General features: G+C 46.1%; 1 protein-coding gene across 1 annotated transcript in view; it reads right to left on the bottom strand.

Moving 5' to 3' along the window:
- Window positions 1–2,267: 2,267 nt before the first annotated feature.
- LOC142578378 (MAM and LDL-receptor class A domain-containing protein 1-like) overlaps window positions 2,268–19,596 on the bottom strand; it is a 241,392-nt gene continuing 224,063 nt past the window's right edge. The window contains exons 58-63 of the mRNA XM_075687771.1: window positions 19,183–19,377; window positions 16,014–16,145; window positions 14,708–14,860; window positions 13,022–13,127; window positions 3,470–3,531; window positions 2,268–2,371 (exon numbers count right to left, since the gene is read on the bottom strand). Coding sequence (XP_075543886.1) covers window positions 3,474–3,531; window positions 13,022–13,127; window positions 14,708–14,860; window positions 16,014–16,145; window positions 19,183–19,377 — 644 coding nt within the window. The 3' untranslated portion in view covers window positions 2,268–2,371; window positions 3,470–3,473. The remainder of the gene's footprint in view (window positions 2,372–3,469; window positions 3,532–13,021; window positions 13,128–14,707; window positions 14,861–16,013; window positions 16,146–19,182; window positions 19,378–19,596) is intronic.

The raw sequence follows: 19,596 nt of genomic DNA, 5'->3' as shown, positions 1-19,596 counted from the left end.
ATTCCGAGGGAAGGGAAGCGTAGCAGGGGGCGGCAGAGGTGAGCTGGGAGGATGAGATTAAGAAGCAGGCAGGGACAACATGGCCACACTTAGTACAAGACCGGGGTAGTTGAAGAAGTATGGGAGAGGCCTTTGCCCTGCAGTGGGCGTAACCAGGCTGATGATATATATATATATATATATATATATATATATATACATGTATATATATATATATATATATATATATATATATATATATATATATATATATATATATATATATATATATATATAGCCGGACTCAAACTTACCAGGATTCTACTTAGTCGGGTTCACTCACTTTCTTCCGAACCTGAGTGAGTTTGCCGGCCTAAGATGTGAACTCGCTTTTACAGCTCCGCTGTCTTTGATCAGTCACTTGTCAGATCGGAATTCATTTGCAATTTTTTGCATGTCTAAGCAAATTATGTGCCATGTCGGCCACACATGCCTCACATTGTATCAGCAGTGTGTTGCCCAGTAGCCTTTCTTCGCTATTCAATAAAATTTTTTCTTGGCATCAAGAAACCATACTAACACAGCTGCTGACGTTGACAATTAAGAGTTGCTCTATATGGCGTATGGAGTACCGGCAGCCCAAGAAGGTTATTTGCATGCGTACAGACAATGGGCGGCCGACAGGGAGCGTATACTTATTTAGATAGAAGCCTCGTAGTGGCGTAAAACCACAGGAGCCCTCGAATGCAGAGCTGTACAGGTAAATGACTCTCGAGTATAGTTTAACCGTGCATTGTCTGGGAAATCATCGTAGTCTTCTTTCATAGCACTATATTGTGGCACTATACTGTGCTACTGATGTGCTGCAAAAAGGTTCCACTTGTGGAAATTTCATGCTGTATCCTTTGCCAACCTACTTACCTCCATCTTCGTTCCGTTGTTCTATGTAGCCTGTTTTGCAGGGATTGGCAAAACTTAGAGCACAAATTTATAAGAAACCCAATATTCCGCGATTTAGTCGATATCCTGCATATGCAAGCCGAAGTGGGCTTAAAAGTATGAAGTATATCGATTCGAAAGCAGGGCGTCAGGCTCATCAATAAAAGAACTGACCGCACTTGTATAAGAACTCTCCTGTCGGATATTTCTGTGCGCCCAAGGCTGTCAGAACGATTACATAGTTTTCAACTAATTCCTTTGTCAATGCACGTCTGGTTAGAGCTCCGTTGTCGTCCGCTATAAATTTTTGTAAGGACTTAAAAATAAGGGTGAATCCACTTGCATCCAAATTTCAACTGTTCCAACTGCACATTCCCTATAGGCGACGTTTAAGAATTATACGAGGGATGTTCCAAAAGAACTTGACTCATTCATATTAACACGGAAACCTTACTGCAAATAAACAATACACCATGGCATCATGAACTATACACCTTCCACTACTTTTCCACATAGACGCCACCGACACTCAGAAATTTGTCCCAGTGTGCAATCAGTCTGAAAAAACCAATCTGGTAAAATTTGGTGCCCTGCGGTGCAAGAAATTGTCGCACAGCCTGCTCCACAACAGCATTATTTTGGAAGTGCCCTCACGAGAGTGCGGCTTTCAGTGCAGGGAATAGGTGCCCAATCATACCGGATAACAGCACGCACTTCCATGGGCGACCACGTTGTCAGCACGCGTCTGTCTGCCATCGGGATTTGTACTCGAATAACCTCGGGCGCATCGGTCTGCTGCTACTCTCTCTTCTTCCGCGCTCTGCGTATGAGTCATTCCTCCTTCGCATACGCTTTTTTCATAGTTGAGCCAGTAAATGGCAAGGATTCTTACGGCGAACGTTTGTTTGACCTGATGTACCATCTTTTTTCATAAAAAGAAAACGACGAAACTTACTTGCGGAAAGTCCCTGTACTACGAAAGTTTCAACAATACAGTTTTAAGAAGCAGTTTGAAGAGAATTTGTGTGAAAAAAGAGAGTCCTTTCTTGGATCTTTCTGTCTGTGAGTGTTTCCTTGTATATGAGCGTGATTTCTCGCGCTCTGAAGCAGTCATCAAGATGGAATACCGACAAGCTCAGTTACAAATTTTAGCCAGAGTTTGATGTCCAAACAACATGTTCTATACGCGTGACTTCTAAGGTGTATATTACAGTACTTGAGTTCACACTGCATGCAGTGGCATACTTGAGCAGTGGCTGTTAGATTTAGTTATTTAATTAAAACGGACACATTGTTTAGCTTCATTTATTTAATTAAAACAGTCACATTGTCATTAGAAATATATTTAATGCAGGATACGGCAGTAGAAGCAGGGTCTTTCATGTGCTAGTAGAAGACGATGGCCAAACGTTCTTGATTTGGTATAGGTCCTAGGATATTGCAGTCACTGTACCTAAAATGAAAACATAACCAGTTGTACAAGGCCGGGCTTGTAAGGCATCGCATAATTAAATTCGACAAGTATATCAGAAATGAGCGTGTTGATAGGCAGTGAAAGGTAAACACTGTAATAACATGCTTTAAGGATTTTCCTAAGATAGCCGTTCCCCATACAGATGCTGCATTTATTAAAAGAAGGTTCAGCGATCACGAGAACAACGGGGTCACTTAATACATGTAACCGTAAATAGGCTTTAATGACAAGCTAGCGACAAACACCGTTCACCGTGCCAGCCCCACACGGAGTCATATTAGACGTTAGTTGCGAAAAAATTAAGCAACGAACAATGTGACGTTCCATATGGAATAACTTTTTTTGCCAGAGTGTTGCGATATCCGGCCTACTTTCCACAGCTGAGAGAACAGAGTGAAGGGAAAGTTAGCAGGGCAGCTGATTTGACAATTTGTCGCTCATGTTCAGCCTAATTACGTTACATTCTGCCTTCTGGCGTGATCATTTACTGAGTTAACGTCATAGTAATCTCTTGTGGGGGATATGTAGGGGATATCATGTCTCCTCTATCTACATGACCATCAGCTTGCATCGTACCGACATATCACTATATATACACAGAGCTGTAGCACCAGAAGGAAGCGAAAGGACTGTCGAGGAGGTGGCGTAAATTGCAAAGATGTAAAATCCAAGGAACCAGGTGGTGTCTTATGTACACATATGCTCGGTGAGGAGTATTTGCCGGTGAATATATTAAGTGTCGATGAATATATGTCTCCAAAATGCTAGTATTAGAATTTATAACTGAACCAAGGGTCAGTAGGCACTTCATGCAAAAAAAAAAAAAACGCTCAGAGAGCAGTAACGTGCAGGCGTAGTCTAACTGCGACGTGACCTATAGTAACGAAATTCACGCAGCGTGTCAATGAAATAATATGTTTTTAGTTTCTCACAGTCTAATATAACAGAGCACATGATAGTCATTACAACATGTAGTTTGATGGTTGTATTAGGACTCGGTAAACATCGGCTTCGTAATGAAGGAGTATAGCATTTTCATAATGACATAAGTAAAGCAAAACAGCCCCTTGTACTCACGTTTTTAATCGGAAAAGGCATAAAAAGATGGGTTGTCCAGTGTTATAAGAGGGTTTCTGGAACTGAAAAACAAGTAGCGTTATGGTTGCATTCAGCTTTAGCCAGAAAAGCTAAAATTTGTTCTCGAAAACTAAACTTATGTCCCTCAATGTGAAGCATATTTCTTTGTCTTCCGTGATGTATGCGTTCATACTGTTATGGCACCCGCTATGATTGCCCATTATCAAAAAGTAAACAGTCAAAATTCTTGAGCTGACATTAGTATGTTGTTGCATAAGTTAAAGAAATTGTTTTCAAATTTACGCAGCCTTTCGATGAGACACGTTGTGTGCCCTACATACTTTTGCGCATATGACAGCGGGATCTGTGGACAACATTTGCTGTGCAGAGAACATTATTTTATTTTTGTGCGTGTGTGTATATTTTTGGCTCAAGTTAAAGTGTGTGTGCTAGACTTTTAGTACATATCACTCAGTTTATCTATGTTTCGAGCGAGCAGGTAAGAAAAATTCAGCAGTCGCACCCTCCTCTATTTGTATTCGCATGATGCAAAACTTATTTGGACAATAACTTATGATTGCATGATTTCAACGAGAAGCCTTTGTAGCAAACTACGTCATAATGGGAAGAAATACGAAAAGCGCGTGTGCTTTTTTCAACCTAGGGGCCTCTGCAAATAACCAGTAAAGGTGTTGGGTGCCAAGGAAAATGGTGAACACTGCTTACAATTAGCATGTTTCATATCACAGAAGTGAAGAAATAATGAAAAGTTGTTTTTAAGAAATCGAGAGAACATAACGTGTCAAAGGTGCATTTAAACTTCAGGGATGCTTGTAACGCTATCACTGTGATCCCTATGAAAGTTTTGTAACCATTGCACTTTTTCAGCAGTTAGCTTGTATATTTAGAAACGTCTAAAACATAAATATATATTGTTTCTGCAGTACCTGTCTCTCCGTAACGCCACAAAATACAACTGTAGCTGGCCACTATTGAATACATATTAGTTAAATGAAACTAGTAAATTAGTAGAATAGTAGTAGAGAGAAACTAACCATGTTTTCAGTAATGAAGGTAAAGCTTATTGGCACGATTTGCTAAAACTCTCAAAGAATCGCCGATAGCGTCACGCCCCCGGGGTTGAACACAAAACGCAATTGGCACTCTTTAGATCTTCGTACAAGCACAACCACGCACAAGTGATCAGGAGTAAGAACAAGTGAGCGCATTATTATCGAAGGTAGTCGGGGGGGGGGGGATATCATTGAAAGAAATACGTTGAACGGGATGAAAATCTTTCTGGGTGCGGCCAAAGAGTTTTCATGTTGAGTGCGAAACTCCCACTTCTCTGCACAAAATATGCGCTAGAAATATGAAGGGCGCTCAGAAAACAAGGAGCGATTTACTATTTAATTTAATTGCGGCCGGAAATACTACAAAGAAATGAGAATGTTTACGTAAATTGTGACGCAGAGTGGTCCATAGGCTTACTTTCCAAAGGCGAACCATTCTTCTCGAATTTCTTGTACCACAGCACTCAGTTTTATGTACCGTTTTATTAACAGTCTGCCACTAATGAATGCATGATTGAAGTGGTTCTTACAGAACTGCTGGCTCAATAAAGCCAGCATGTCCCCTACTGATAAGATCGAGTAATCCCCACAAATCCTATTTCCAGTAACACCGCTAGGGATGCAAAAAAACTACTTTTTGCGTGTGGGATATCATTTGTTTGACATCGCATAGTTGGATAAGAAATTGATGCGGCGTATAGTGTTTTTCAGTAGCTTCACCCCTCCCTGGGCCGCAGCCTCGCTGAGAAGGCCCTGCGCTAACAGTAAGATGCACCCTTGCAGGGCTCAATTGGTGGGTCTCTCTTCCGCGGGCTGATTTAAATATTGACGCTGCCGACAGCGATCGTCTTCTGTTGTATGAAAGTTACATAATTCATCGGATTGTGGGGGCAGTTCCTTGTCATTGTCATTGTGTCTATTGGAATTATTACGGTGCAATGATGTTCTATGAAGGTTTTAGGACTGTAGTGAATAAGTTGTTGGGGGGGGGGGGATTCTGCAAGGTGTACAGAAGTCTGGAACTCGTATGACGGTCGGGCGAACAGGGAAGTCCCAGGTTCTGGCAGGTAGACTAACAGCCAATTGACTTAGTAGAAGTCAGGTCAGCATTCAGTAAAAAAGTAAAAAGTCCTTACCCTTAACAACTCTGCGCAAAAGCAACTGAGAGCCAATTCTTCTTTTTTAACATATTATTAGCGTGGGTTGCAGGGAAGTGGCAAAAACCGCACTCGTAAAAAAAAATAGAGCTTGCGAAGTGGGCGCATAATTATATAGGAAACTTTTACCGCCGAAGAATGTACGAATCATTGACGCTGGCAACACAGTCGGCGCTCAACGGATTTGTGGAGATTGCTTGATTCTGCCCAGTAATTAAAAGTGCGACGCCGTATGTACAGGAGCCGTCGATGACACTTGAATCAATTCACAATTTTCCACAGAATTTATGACTTGAGCATACGGTTTAAATAAATGGGGGTCGCCTCATTAGCTGCAGTGCTCGTGGCGTAATATATCTGACATCCTTTAATGCGGTGAGCGGGTTTTTCACTGGAAATAAAGTGATAGCCGTGATAACTCGGTAAAAAGCTTCACAGACAAAACCCTAAGGCACATGCACGGGAATACGCCTATTGCAGAAAGTTAAAATAATGGAAGTGTACTTCCGGTCTGACGCGATTTCGTGATGCAGCATATTATTCGCACAACTATGACATTGGCTATCGTCAACATTTCTTGGATTCTGAACGGAGCGAAAGTCAGAAACTGAATAGTATTAGCTGTTATCTCTGAATATAAATAATGACCTTAATCACATAGAAAAATCTGAAATAGGCCTCTCTGAAGTCTGGCAGAGCTTTTCTCGAAATGTTGCTTGCTTTTACGCTTGCTATGTGATTTCTCTGTCCGTGATTGTTTTTCTGCGCTAGCTTTCGCTGCGTCTCATAAATCAGCCCCACACGGCACCTTCTAGAACTATCTGATGACTACAGCTTTCCCTGCTGGCTTCTGATTGTGCTTTGTGCACTTCTGAGAATGCTGCAGAGAATATATATTTGTGCGCTGAATCACCGCAGGGGGAACGCTGCAAGCACGCGGCCGCATTTTTTTTAAGAAAAAAATTGGAGGACGCTTACGCTTCGCCTGTCGCGTTCCCGTCGACCCGCCAAGGGGTGTAAGACAATGGGCTACGGCGCAGCGACTACGCGCCCCGCATCGGGAACGCGCGCGCCTGTGTTTAGGAGTCTACACAGAGGCAGATCGGCTCCGCCGATTTTCGGCAGGAGCCGCGGATAATCTCATCTGAGCCCATCCACGCTACGACCATCGGACACCGAACGTCATCCGGCATCCCTGGATACGATTTCCAACGAGGTGGGCCCATTTAAAGCTTTTCCTGAGTGTTTCATCGGTCGGCCACGCCGGCGGGTCGGCTAAGCCTAACGGCAGAGCCACCGCCCGGCGCGACGGGGCAACCGTTTCGCGCCACCACAAGATGTCTCAGCAAGCCACATACCGAGGATATGACCCAGACTCGATGAACTGGGCCACCATACAACCCAGCGGCAATACAGAGCAGCCGCTTTCAACCTTGAAGAGCCCCGCGCTCGTTGCCGCGATCGCTCGACAAACGCAGGGCTCGACGAACGCGGCGGCCATGGATGCGGCCTCCTCGGACGCTCCCGCTGCCGGCGTTCGCCCCTGCAAGCCACCAACGCCCGCCTCGCGCGTTTCGGACGGTAAATCTCGGCCGCCGGTGACCTGGAGACCGGCTCCAATGCCCAAGCCAGCCCCGGAGGATTTCGTGGTTGTTGTGAAGCCGCGAATACGGGTGTCTCTGCACGAGAAATTACATGAAACCGGATACGGCAGAGCGTTCATCGCTTACCTGGGCGCGGAATGCGCACAAGTCATCACGGTTCTCCCAATTAAGGAGCAGAACATTATACTGGTTTACACTGCAAAGCCCGAGATCGCTGACCGCATCATCGGAGATTTCGAGCTCGACTCTCCCACTGAAAAAATCCCCCTACTCGGACATCTCCGGCAAGACGGCGGCAACATCTGTTATGGTGTGGTCACGGTGCGCAACACGGACACCGATGAAATCTTGTGTTCCAGTCTCCAGTGGCGCTCCGGAGAAATCCTGGAGGTCCGGAAATTCGGAGCATCAAATAAGGCAAGAGTAACTTTTGCTGGCAAGAACAAACCACGCTACATTCACTACGAGGCTACGCTTATACAAGTCCGCCCGTATCGCCGCACGATCCCTGCCTGCTCCCAGTGTGGCATGGTCGGCCACCGTACTGACGTCTGTCCCGGCCCCAGGCCGGACAAGTGCGGGCTGTGTGGAACTGCGGCCCATCTCATAGACGGAGAACGCGAACCGCACGAATGCGTCCCTCGGTGTACCTTGTGTGGAGGAGCCCATGCCACGGGGACTCGATCCTGCACTGCTAAATATCGCTCACTGCAACACCAGCGCTCGGAAAACTGTCACCGTCCCAAACCCAAGCGCGGCCGTCGTAAGCGTGGGAAACGGCGACCAAAGCAACCCGTGCACCAGAGAGACGACTCTGACCACCCAAAACAAAGGGCGCCCCCGGCCGATCCTATTGACCAGGGAAAGAAGGACGCGCCCCTCCTGACACAGCAGCAGGCAGGGAAACAAGCCACCGGAGCGAGACCGGAGCTGCAAAGAGCCTGGGTCAACGCGGTCAAACAGGGAACAAAGGTGAGCAGCGAGGGTGGGGTGGCCCCCTCACGTCCTCCCTTTTCCTCTCCCCATTCCCCCCGCACGCCGGAGCAAATCGAAATCATTGCTCTTAAAGAGCAAATAGCTAACCTACAAAAACGGCTAGCTCTTGCAGAAGAGCGTCAGAAATCTCCCCCACCGCCCGTCCCTCTGTCAGTAGAGGAGATGGATAGCGATACCTCCCCTCCCGCGTCCCCTGACCACGGACACTCGGTGATAGAGGCGAGGTTCAACGCGTTTGAGGCGCAAATGAACGCTAGACTTCAGGCATTCGAAAAGCAATTCACAGCCGCTCTCGACGCAGCGCTCGGCAAAATCCCATGCCTTATAGCGGCACATACCTCAAAATCTACTCCTGCTACCCGACGGAGAGGCACAGTCAAGCGCCTTGTCGGTCAAAATATTAAGGAGAGCAGAACAAAAATTCCGCACGAGGAGGAGGATCTTCCTCAGGCAGAACCGATTCCGTCGGTTATACTGTCTACCGGGGCCCCCGGCTCAGAACAGGCCCCGCACCTGACCATTTTCAATTCCAGTACTCAACATGGCGGGACGCCCTAAATCCCTCCGAGTGTCACAACGCAACTCGAATACTGCTGAAATTCTGCAGTGGAATTGTCGAGGCTTCAAGGCGCGCACCAAGCGAGCTGACCTTAGACTCTTCATTACAACCCTCCCTCAACTTCCTGCTGTAGTAGCCCTCCAAGAGCCGGGAGAGGGCGTCACTTTCACGAACTACATAAGCTATCAGCAGGACGCACAGAGCTGTATCTGTGTCCATAAAAATTATACGGCCTCTCCGGTGGACCTGGACTGTAATGTAGCTTTTTCGTATGCGATGGTCAACCTTCTTCCGCTTCAAAAACACAATCCCCCGCTTCACATTCTAAATGTGTATAGCTCACCAAAACTACCAAACGTCACTTTTGCTGATCTCTTCAGCAGGGCACTAAGAGTGGCAAATAGGGAACCCCTCATAATTGTTGGGGACTTCAACGCCCCCAGTCGACTATGGGGCTACCACCGTGAAGAGAAACGCGGACGCAAGCTGGCGGAGCTTGCGTCTACGTTGGGCCTCACTCTTCACACGGACTCTGCCAAACCCACTCGGATTGGGAACTCCGTGACTCGGGATACCTGCCCGGACCTAACATTTACTAAAAACATAAGATACGCAGATTGGCACAATACCGAGGAAACCCTCGGTAGCGACCACTGCATTCTCACGACCACAATTCGCACTTCACCCCTCACTCGTCCTCCCCACAAGGCAACCCTTCCAGACTGGCCAAAATTTCGTTCCAAATACAACAACCCACAACCTATAGTGGAACAGGGGTACACCACCTGGTCACAACAGCTAATCACGCAACTCACAGACACTGAACAGCACGTTCAGCTCTCAGAGGCAAATCCGGCGGTGGACAACTACCTCCTTCACCTCTGGGAGGCCCGGCACAGCCTTGTCCGCCGATGGCGCCGGCAAAAACACAACCGTAAACTCAAAATTCGCATCGCCGAACTCACCCAGGAGGCGGCAGAGTACGCGGCCCAGCTCGCCGACTCCAACTGGGTAGACCGATGCAATACGGCCGCTCGACAAATGTCGAACCGGAGTACATGGCGTCTTTTCCGCGCCCTAATTGATCCTACGAAAACCCGGACAGAAACCCATAAACACCTCCAGCGAGCGATCCACAACTTTAACGGAGACACAGCCGCACTGGCTATCTCCCTCAGAGAGAAATATCTCTCCACACACCAGGATGCCCGAGGTCACGCGTACTCATATGCAGGCTCTGAGAACGCTGAGCTGGATCGACCGTTCCAGCTTCATGACCTCAAAGCGGCACTTGCCAAAATGAAACGAGGAACAGCTCCGGGCAGGGATAAGGTAACGGTAAAGCTTCTAGCCAACCTCCCCGACCCAGCCTATGAGCAGCTCCTCACTTACTTTAATGCAATCTGGCAAGGTGACACCTCTCTTCCCATTGACTGGAAAACGGCGTTGGTCACCTTCATCCCTAAACCAGGAAAAGCCATAAACACAGACAATCTCCGGCCCATCTCCCTCACCTCTTGTGTGGGAAAGCTGATGGAGTCTATGGTACGGGATAGATTGTCCACCCATCTAGAGACCCAACACATCTTTGCAGACACCATGTACGGCTTCCGCCCACACAGGTCCGCGCAGGATGTCTTACTACAACTTCATACGGAGATTCTCGAGCCAGTCGAACACCCTAGTGACGGTAAGGTCGTCCTTGCGCTAGACCTAAAGGGTGCCTTCGATAACGTCACGCACGAAATCATCCTAACCCACTTATCCCAGGTAGACTGTGGATTTAACACCTTCAACTACATTAAACAATTCCTCACAGACCGCCAAACCTTTATCCGGATACAAGACACGGAACATGGCCCGTACCAGCTCGGTACGCGAGGTACCCCGCAGGGAGCGGTACTCTCACCACTCCTTTTCAATCTGGCCATGATGAAGCTCCCTGCCCTACTGGGTGAGGTCCCAGGCGTGCAGCATGCTCTGTACGCCGATGACATCACATTGTGGGCTACTCACGGATCGGTTGGAGCAATCGAGGCCAACCTGCAGCATGCGGCGGCTATTGTGGACGCATATGCCCGCCGATGCGGCCTGGAATGCTCCCCGACCAAATCGGAATTTGTGCACTTACGACCCAACCCGAAGTGCACCACTAAACTCAACCTATCCCTATGTACAGGCCCCATCCCGGAACGCGACGAGATCCGAGTTTTGGGCCTTTGCATACATAGGAACCGCAAAATTGATACCACTCTTCAAAAGCTCCGTAAGGTGGGGGACCAAGTGGGTCGTATGATCCGCAGGGTGTCCAATAAAAAGGGGGGCTTGCGATGCAAAGACGCTTTGCGGCTAGCGAACGCATTCGTAACCAGCCGAATACTCTACTCGGCGCCCTATCTCCACCTACGCAAATGCGATGAAAACGCCCTTGAGGTGATTTTACGCAAAATCTATAAGAGAGCCCTCGATCTTCCCATAACTACGTCCAACAAACGTCTCCTCGAATTGGGGATGACGAATAGTTTTGGGGAACTACGCGAGGCTCATCTTAACAATCAATTCTTGCGGTTGAGCAAAACACCAGCGGGAAGCCGCCTCTTGTCCCGCTTGCACATCCGATATATAACCCACACGGAACCCAGAGTCTCACTGCCAGACGCATGGCGTCTCACCTTAAAGGTGAACCCTCTCCCTTACAACGTGACACGAGATACTCACGAGGGCCGCCGCCAAGCGCGCGCTACAAGGATCACCAGAACATATGGAGATCGCCCGGGAGTATTCTATGCGGACGCTGCCGGCCCTCACCACGGGGGTTGGTTTACGGCGGCAGTCGTCCATCAAAACACACCCGTTAATGGTCTCACTTTCCGGGCCCCCAATATTACTTACGCGGAGGAGGTGGCCATCGCACTTGCTGCCGCAGATCCAGCGTCTCGGGTCATCATCACTGATTCGAGGGGTGCTTGCCGCAATATAGAACAAGGCCAAATTCCATATCGGGCCTTCCAAATCCTTAAGAAATGTGAGAACCAGGGATTCCAACCCCGGCGCTCCATTATTTGGGCCCCAGCTCATCAGGGAATAGAGGGGAACGAAGTAGCCGACGCTACAGCCCGCGCGCTTCATTTCCGGGCGTCGCCTCTATCACCCGTCGACGAGGTCCCTGAATTCAAACCGGCAATCACCTTTAAAGAAATCGTACAGCTGTATCAGCTTAATCACGGCCGATACTTCCCCCCTTGCAAAGGCCTCAATAAGACGGAGGAGCGCTGGCTTCTCCGTCTCTACACAAATACCGTACTGTGCCCGGCGGTGCTGAAACACTTCAACCCGGCATTTTCGGGCGAGTGCCCGCACTGTGGGGAGGTGTTTGCGGACACATACCACATGGTGTGGGCATGCCCCTCTAACCCTGCTTTCCACCCAAACCCCCACCCTACCCGAGAGGACTGGGAGGCCACCCTGCTCGGCTGCTCAACCCTCCAGGAACAACGTGCCCTGGTGGCCCGAGCCAAAGCCGCTGCAGAAGCCACGGGGGTCCCGGACTAGGGACCGCCCCCTAGACTTTGTAAGGGCTGGGCCCTTAGGGCTCAGCTCGCGGCTCTCTTGTAAATAGAAATAAAGTTTGTAACCAACCAACCCCGCATCGGACGCGGTGAGCGTCGAGCAACGCAGCGTTCGGCGTGACAACGAAATGTGCGCCTGAGCAAGCGACGCACGCCTGAGCCGTAGAAACAACTCGTTTCTAAGGCAACACCGCGTTCACTAGAGGCGCTTTTGTACCGTTTGAAGCATCGAACTCGTGCCTCAGTGGTAACGTCTCCGTCTCACACTCCGGAGACCCTGGTTCGATTCCCACCCAGCCCATCTTGGAAGTTGCTTTTTATTTATGAAGTGCCTGCCGTGATTTATCGCTCACGGCCAACGCCGCGGACGCCGACGCCGACGACACCGGCTTTTCTGCGACACGAGCTCCTTAACGCTATCGCGTTAATAATTTCTTTCCACGCACGGTTATATTTTATTGTGTACGCATGACATTTAGAACGTACCTTGGTAAGATCCCTCGCTAAACTATACCAAATCAGTTAGTCCTCAACACCTTCCTGCCAGTAATTATCGGAAGAGACTGAAATAAATTATAACAAAGTTATACATACCGGGCTGCACGTCGTCTTCTGAGCGTGACAACTACTACAACTGCGGCAATTGAAATAGCCGCAAATGGGACGAGGACGCCTGCAACAATGGGACCTGTGGTGTGTGCTGCGATGAGAAAAAAAGAAAAAAGTCTGTATCAGTCATTTAGTATTACTATTACAACCACCACCTCTGCTAATGAGACAATTTCCGGGCATTCATCAAGCACAGAAAATGGCTACTGCCTGTTGTACGCAATGACTAATCGAGGGTATTAATGTCAAAAGACACAAATAAAAAATTACGGCAACACTCGTCTCACAGCGAGTTCTGCTGAACGGAAAATCACACACACACACACACACACACACACACACACACACACACATGTATATATAAATATATATATATATATATATATATATATATATATATATATATATATATATATATATATACGCTTTTAGAACAGTGCTTTAGCCGAAGGCCTATGCATGTTTGATATTTTTCGTTCGTGGAGGTTTAACATTTCACTTCATAAACACATTTCATTAAAGTAATCTTTAGTACATTATGTCTATCTTTGCTCGCTTTGTCTAAAACAACCGCATTTCGTTCTTATCATTGTTCAATAGTGCATCGGCTAAGCATTTATCGGCCCGACGCAACTACAGCGTGGATTTCCAAATTAATTTCAAATTTTATATCTCCTTACGCAATATTTAAAATACAGCGTTGACGTGAAACGTCTTTTAGTGCGGTCAGCAAAGGGGGTCACTTGGAAAGCCCCATAGGATACAAACATATAACACTATTATCGCTTATACATTTGCAACCGTATTACTCGCGCACTTTACTTTAGTATCGTTGTGTAGAGAAACGAAGGCATTGCTCAATCAAGCATGGGTCCCGTGCATAGCTGGCTTTATTGTCTTGCCCCATAGGCTAATGAGGCGGCGTGAACTCAAATAAGAATAATTGTTGTGTGTCGCAGACGATGAAAATGGTCGTCATCAATGTAACAAAATGAATGGACGGACGGGAAATGCAAACCCAGATTCGAGCACATAACTGCTTTCGCCGTAAAATCGTAAACAATAAGTGTCTAACCCGTGGTATAGAATATGTAGGTATATCAGTATCAGTATATCATGCCCACAGCAAGAGAAAGGCCTCTCCCAGCAGTGTGTAATTGGCGTAGTCGTGTTTTTTTGCCACTCACTCCAGCTCCTATCTCGTGACTATACCTAATCATCCGGCACCTTTGAAGACATGTCTGTTTCATTCGTTTCATTTGTATTGCTGTTAAGAGCACCTGGAAACATGTCAACTGACTGCCGTACCTGCCCATTCCTAGTTCCGCTTCTTGACCTCAGGTATAATTTATCTGCTTACATTCGTTTTCAAGACTTCATTCGTTTTTAAAGTAGATCGTACTAACTTTGTGCCCCTCTTTGAATGACTAGTGTAACAACCTCTACTTTCTTTCTAAAATTTATCCTATAAATACTCGCTTGTTGCACCTCAATTAGATAACTCTGTTAAACAAGAAACACAGAAGGACGCAAAGTTCTGACCTGAAGTTTCACAATAAAAACAAAACACAGGGAAAAACTTTAACAACGCCGTTTAAGCCGTCCATGATGGCGTATATGGTATACTTGAAGAGAGCTGAAATGTTTAGAATTTCTTATGCCTGAAATTACCTTTGCTTGTCTGCAGATGCTCCTTTGAAGTACTTTGGATTAACGATTCACAACGGTGACCTTCGTAGCCAAGGGAACAGTCGCAGACTGGGTAACGTTGCCGTATTGAAAATCCGCAGAGACCACCATTTAGACATAGGAAGTGCGGACACGCTGTACAAAAAATGCAGAGTAGAAAAAAAAATTTCATCACATCTTCTTTGTGTACTATGACAGCATGTGGAGTTCGATCTGCGGCTGTGTCTCGCTAACTTAGCGAGCGGGACACGAGCGGCTGCGTTTAATGGTACGTTATTCATTATTATAATGCTGTAAAAATGTTAATGCTACTACAATTACTCTCGAATGAAAATACCTACGCAAAAAGGTACCCACACATATTAACAGAGACGCAAACCTTGGATCGGGATGAAACTTTTAAGGATAACGTGTGCATTGCAAATCACGCGAAATATTATGCTAATCTTAAGAGTCAAGCATTTATTGTACCCTTACTAACCGCGGGGAGCATTCACGGGAATGCTCGAATCAACTACAGTAAGATAACTCTAAAACAGCCTAATATGAAACTTTAAGAAATGAATGCAGAGATGCTTGCAATATATTATGAACGCCACACTGATTGAATACCAACACCAAGTTGGACACAATGAAAAGTCTAATGGAGATGTCTCCACCAACGTTTTGTTGGTGCGTCTACGCCTCTGATATTCAGATTTTCTATACACTTCACCGTGCCTGTTTTGAACCAAACCTCTTGACATTTCCTTCCCTTCCTTCAAGGTTGTTTCGGGTGCGCATGGTTTCATTGCTGGGCACTGAAGCAGGATCAGATCACACGACTAACAACATTTTTGTGAATAAAAGACAAAAAGCAAAACGAATCGCAAGTATCCTTAGAAAGGGCTCATTTTTATCCTGAGGGCAGTCGAGGATTTCCTCGTATAAGGCTTTTCAAGCGAATGAAACTAATATGTTTATTCACAGCCAAGCCTCACAATAAACAGGAGCGTGTTGCTTTTTTTCTTCAGAAGACTGCTACGTGAAATGATTTGGCAATTCGGAGCAGCAGAGGAAGAGGCATATATAACTTTCACATGACTATAGGTAAGCATAGGCGCTGAGCAAAATCAACTGAAGCTCTGTATGACACATACTATCGCAGAAAAATATCCGCGACATTTCAATTATATGACGACGATTTCTTCTGACGTCTCGAAATGTTGGATGAACGCGACGATTTTAGGAAGAACGCTTGAAACATTTCTCCACTATAAGGACAGATAGAACTGCTCTGTTTACATACCGTTGCAGAGCGTTTCATCCGATCCTCCGAAGCAGTCTTCTTTTCCATCACAAAGCAACGTGCGGGGAAGACAAGCGAAGGGCGAGCGGGTCGTGCAAAGAAACTCCTGTGGTGTGCAAATGTTCGGCCGCCCTAAATGGGAAATATTGACGTTTTCAATATTAAAATAGGCCCATATACCTTTGTAGATACTCGTATGTTTTACACTGTCGAAAAACAGGACTCTAAATTATGTGTGAAGGTAGTCATCAAACTACGACACCTATTTCTGCTGTTGCGACATAAGTCATAATGTCATTTAGACAGCACTTTTGCCATAAATAAAATTATGTGGTTTTGTGAACATGTCACAAAAGATTGGGGTGGTCAAATTGGCCTAATACGACTGAAATGTAGTACGTTTTAACGACTGGTATAAATCGCAAACTGAAGCAAACTACTGTTTGGATTGTTTTCACATTTCATAATTTTCAAAATTTTCAAGTAGGCCCCATGATTTCACATATTCCAACGTTTTCCCTTGAAGCTCTGTTTCTAAAATGAGGAATCAGAGCAGATTAGCGCATGCACTACGAGTAATTCTTCATTTCCGCTTTCAAGAATCAAAGACACAACTGTTTTTTTTTATTTCTACAGCAGTTTCTTCGGACTTCCAAAATATCTCGAGACTTGTTTTATAGCCAGGCAATATAGGTTGATGAACTCTTGCAACCGAGTGTAATATCACATGCATTGTTCTACGATGGCGAGCGCCCAACACTTTCTGGAACGGCAGTATTTTGCCATAAGAACAAAGCATTACACAAACGCAGCCAGTGTAACTAAAAGAAGGCCAAAAATATAAGAAAGCTAAAAGGTATCTTCAGTTTAGTGTCTTTAGAACACAGTTATTCATGTAGGAAACATTGCAGTGCTATATTTTTAATGTTTCTTTTTACGCAACGAACTCAGACTTCGTATCATTTTGGTTGATATAATCTATCGCATTTCTAGCCTCCTGGATTTCGCAGTGCCTTGTTTTGATAGCAAGTTTATCATAGGTTCTAATCATTCCATGAAATAAAGAGCTTTCTACAAAAGGTGGGAAGTAATACTGCTTCAATAGAAAGACAGCGCTCGGGGAACATTACTTAGTTCTGCCCTGAAACTCGCAAATAATAATTCATGTTTCTCGCGACTGCAGTTCGAAGCTCTAAACTGAGTTTGTTTTCTCTGCTTTTCCATCTATTCATTTCTTTACGTCAACGGAGCGTTGTCATCCACTTTATCGCGTCAGATTGGAATATGATCTGCTTGTTTGTTCACGTAAATTTTCAGGGAATCCACCTAGTGCTCGAAAAACATATACAATGCTGCGAATACAGGGGTTGAGCCCCTCATCGTGTGAAAATAGCATTCAAAGGAAAATTTCTTTGAGACAATAAAATTTTCTGCGTTTTCTTTCAAATCCCTCTCACTAGCGCTGAAAAATTTTGCAGCATCTGCGCAGGCTTAGAGTATTTATCTAAAAACAATGGACACTTAAAAGTCTAAATTTGATTAGTTGGACTACTACTGCGATAATGTACGGTAGAATATTCAACTTGCTTGAAGAAACTGTGATTATTTGATTTTTATTTTTCTATTAAAGCAATCGCGCACAGGCAGTGCAAAGCGGCACATCAGTGACTGCTGCCTAAAATCTGCATATTTTTGTGCAGCAAGGAAATATTTCAGACGGCTTCACCTCTAAGCACATCTGCTCTTGAAAAATGTAACCGGCTGTACCGAAACTCTTCTCATTGCTTCCTCTTGTGGTTGCTATACGAAGTATAGCTTGGGTATCTGAAGACAGTATATAGAATTTTTGTGCAGCGAACCTCGCGCCAAATAAACAGTTTCCAATCTTTTTATCGCGATTTCAATGCAAATATCGTTCGAACTCTTCCGTCATTTCCTTTAAACTCCTTGATGTGTAGCAGCGCTTGAAGTTTGCCTCTTGGCACCATTCCCAACCGCGCCAAGGCGCTTCGCCTTGTTGATAGGCGGGGCCGCCTGTCAAAGTCAGAGCGCTACCTCCACCGAACGACCGGTCGTCCATCTCACGCCTCAGCACGATAACCTCTAAGAATTCGAGGCTTTGATAACCTGGGAACAATGTTGAGCAGAGTTTTTTTTTTTAGTGTCACGAAGACGAAATAATTTCGGCAGAGCCCATCTTAAGATGACAATCGAAGTTAACGTGATTAGCATTCACGCAGTGTATCGACACACCGTATTGACTAAGACACCATTATTTAGAGTCTATAGTTGTCCTTCTAGGATTTCAAGCGTTTCGGCGATATTCGGCATACACACTCTCCGTGAATGGCCTCCTTTCTTATGACCATCGGTCGCCAAGGTTATTTCACGACGGTAGGACGAAGACCGCATGCCGACGGCGTATGCAGTGATGACGCTCAAATTACAAAGAAGAAGTGACGTCGACAGAACGACGAGGCCATAATGAGGACGACGGCATGACGATAAGGGATTATTCGGAAATGATGACGATAAATAACGATGCGATTACAATGCACTGACCACAGTGGCATAACACGATTGACTTGCGATAGCACAGTTATAGCGGAATGAAGGAGAAATTGTTTTGAAGGAACAACGAAAGTGGTATGCAGATGGCGGCATGACAACGATGGGATGACATTTCTGAAATGACGGTGACGGTGCGACAGTAGCGTGACGATGGTGGCCTGGCGACAAAGGATTGACGACAAGTGCACGAGGATGGTGGCGCCGGGACTACAGCGCGAAGATAACTGTGACCAAAATGGTGGGACGACGACAGTGTCACTAAATCGCAATTCCGTTTCGACCAGTCAATATAATTTAGGTTTCCCTTTCAAATGCAATAAATTTCATTAATTCGGCCCAGTGGTTATCTCAGAAAAGCGTTTCTGCGTTTTTCATGTATTTGAATAGGCGGCATCGGAGTATGGCCCGAGCTAAAGCTTCCTCTCAACGCAGCGTTAGCGTTCGGACACGCTGAACTGGCTAAAAGTTTACTTTGCTGTTTCAAGGTGCATTAGTACTTTCAATTCATCCAACAAAATATGGGGATATACGATCCTCAAACAAATCATACGAATAGACTAGACCACAGTCAGGCGAGCCAGGCCAAGCTTCACCATACCACACTTTTCGTCCAACCCGTTCGGGCAGTCCGGGACACCGTCGCAGACGAGCACGCCAGGAATGCACGTAGCGCCGTCGCGACAGTCGAACTCTCCGCTGTGACACTCCAAGCGTGGCTTCGGTGAAGAAGGAGCAGGCGCTGTGCTTGCAGGGGGCGCTGACGTGGGAGCATCGCTCGTAACCAATGATTGGCCTGAAACACGCATTGCAAATGTTAACGTCTACGTTTTTTTCTAGGAAGTTAAATAAACATAATCGAATTAGACGAAATTGCTGCAAGCGAAGAGTTCGCTGGCGTTTGTCAAGAACGCTGCTCTTGTCTAGCGACCATGTGCATAAATACAGCAGCCCACAAAGTTGGACGCACTTTTGCGGCGAACCACTTCGCTCCAAGCTGACTTGTGGCACTCGA

Source organism: Dermacentor variabilis, chromosome 4 (assembly GCF_050947875.1).
Source record: "Dermacentor variabilis isolate Ectoservices chromosome 4, ASM5094787v1, whole genome shotgun sequence".
Classification (NCBI taxonomy): Eukaryota; Metazoa; Arthropoda; class Arachnida; order Ixodida; family Ixodidae; genus Dermacentor; species Dermacentor variabilis.
Note: the sequence above shows the minus strand (reverse complement) of the source record. Positions and strands in the feature narration are given on the sequence as shown.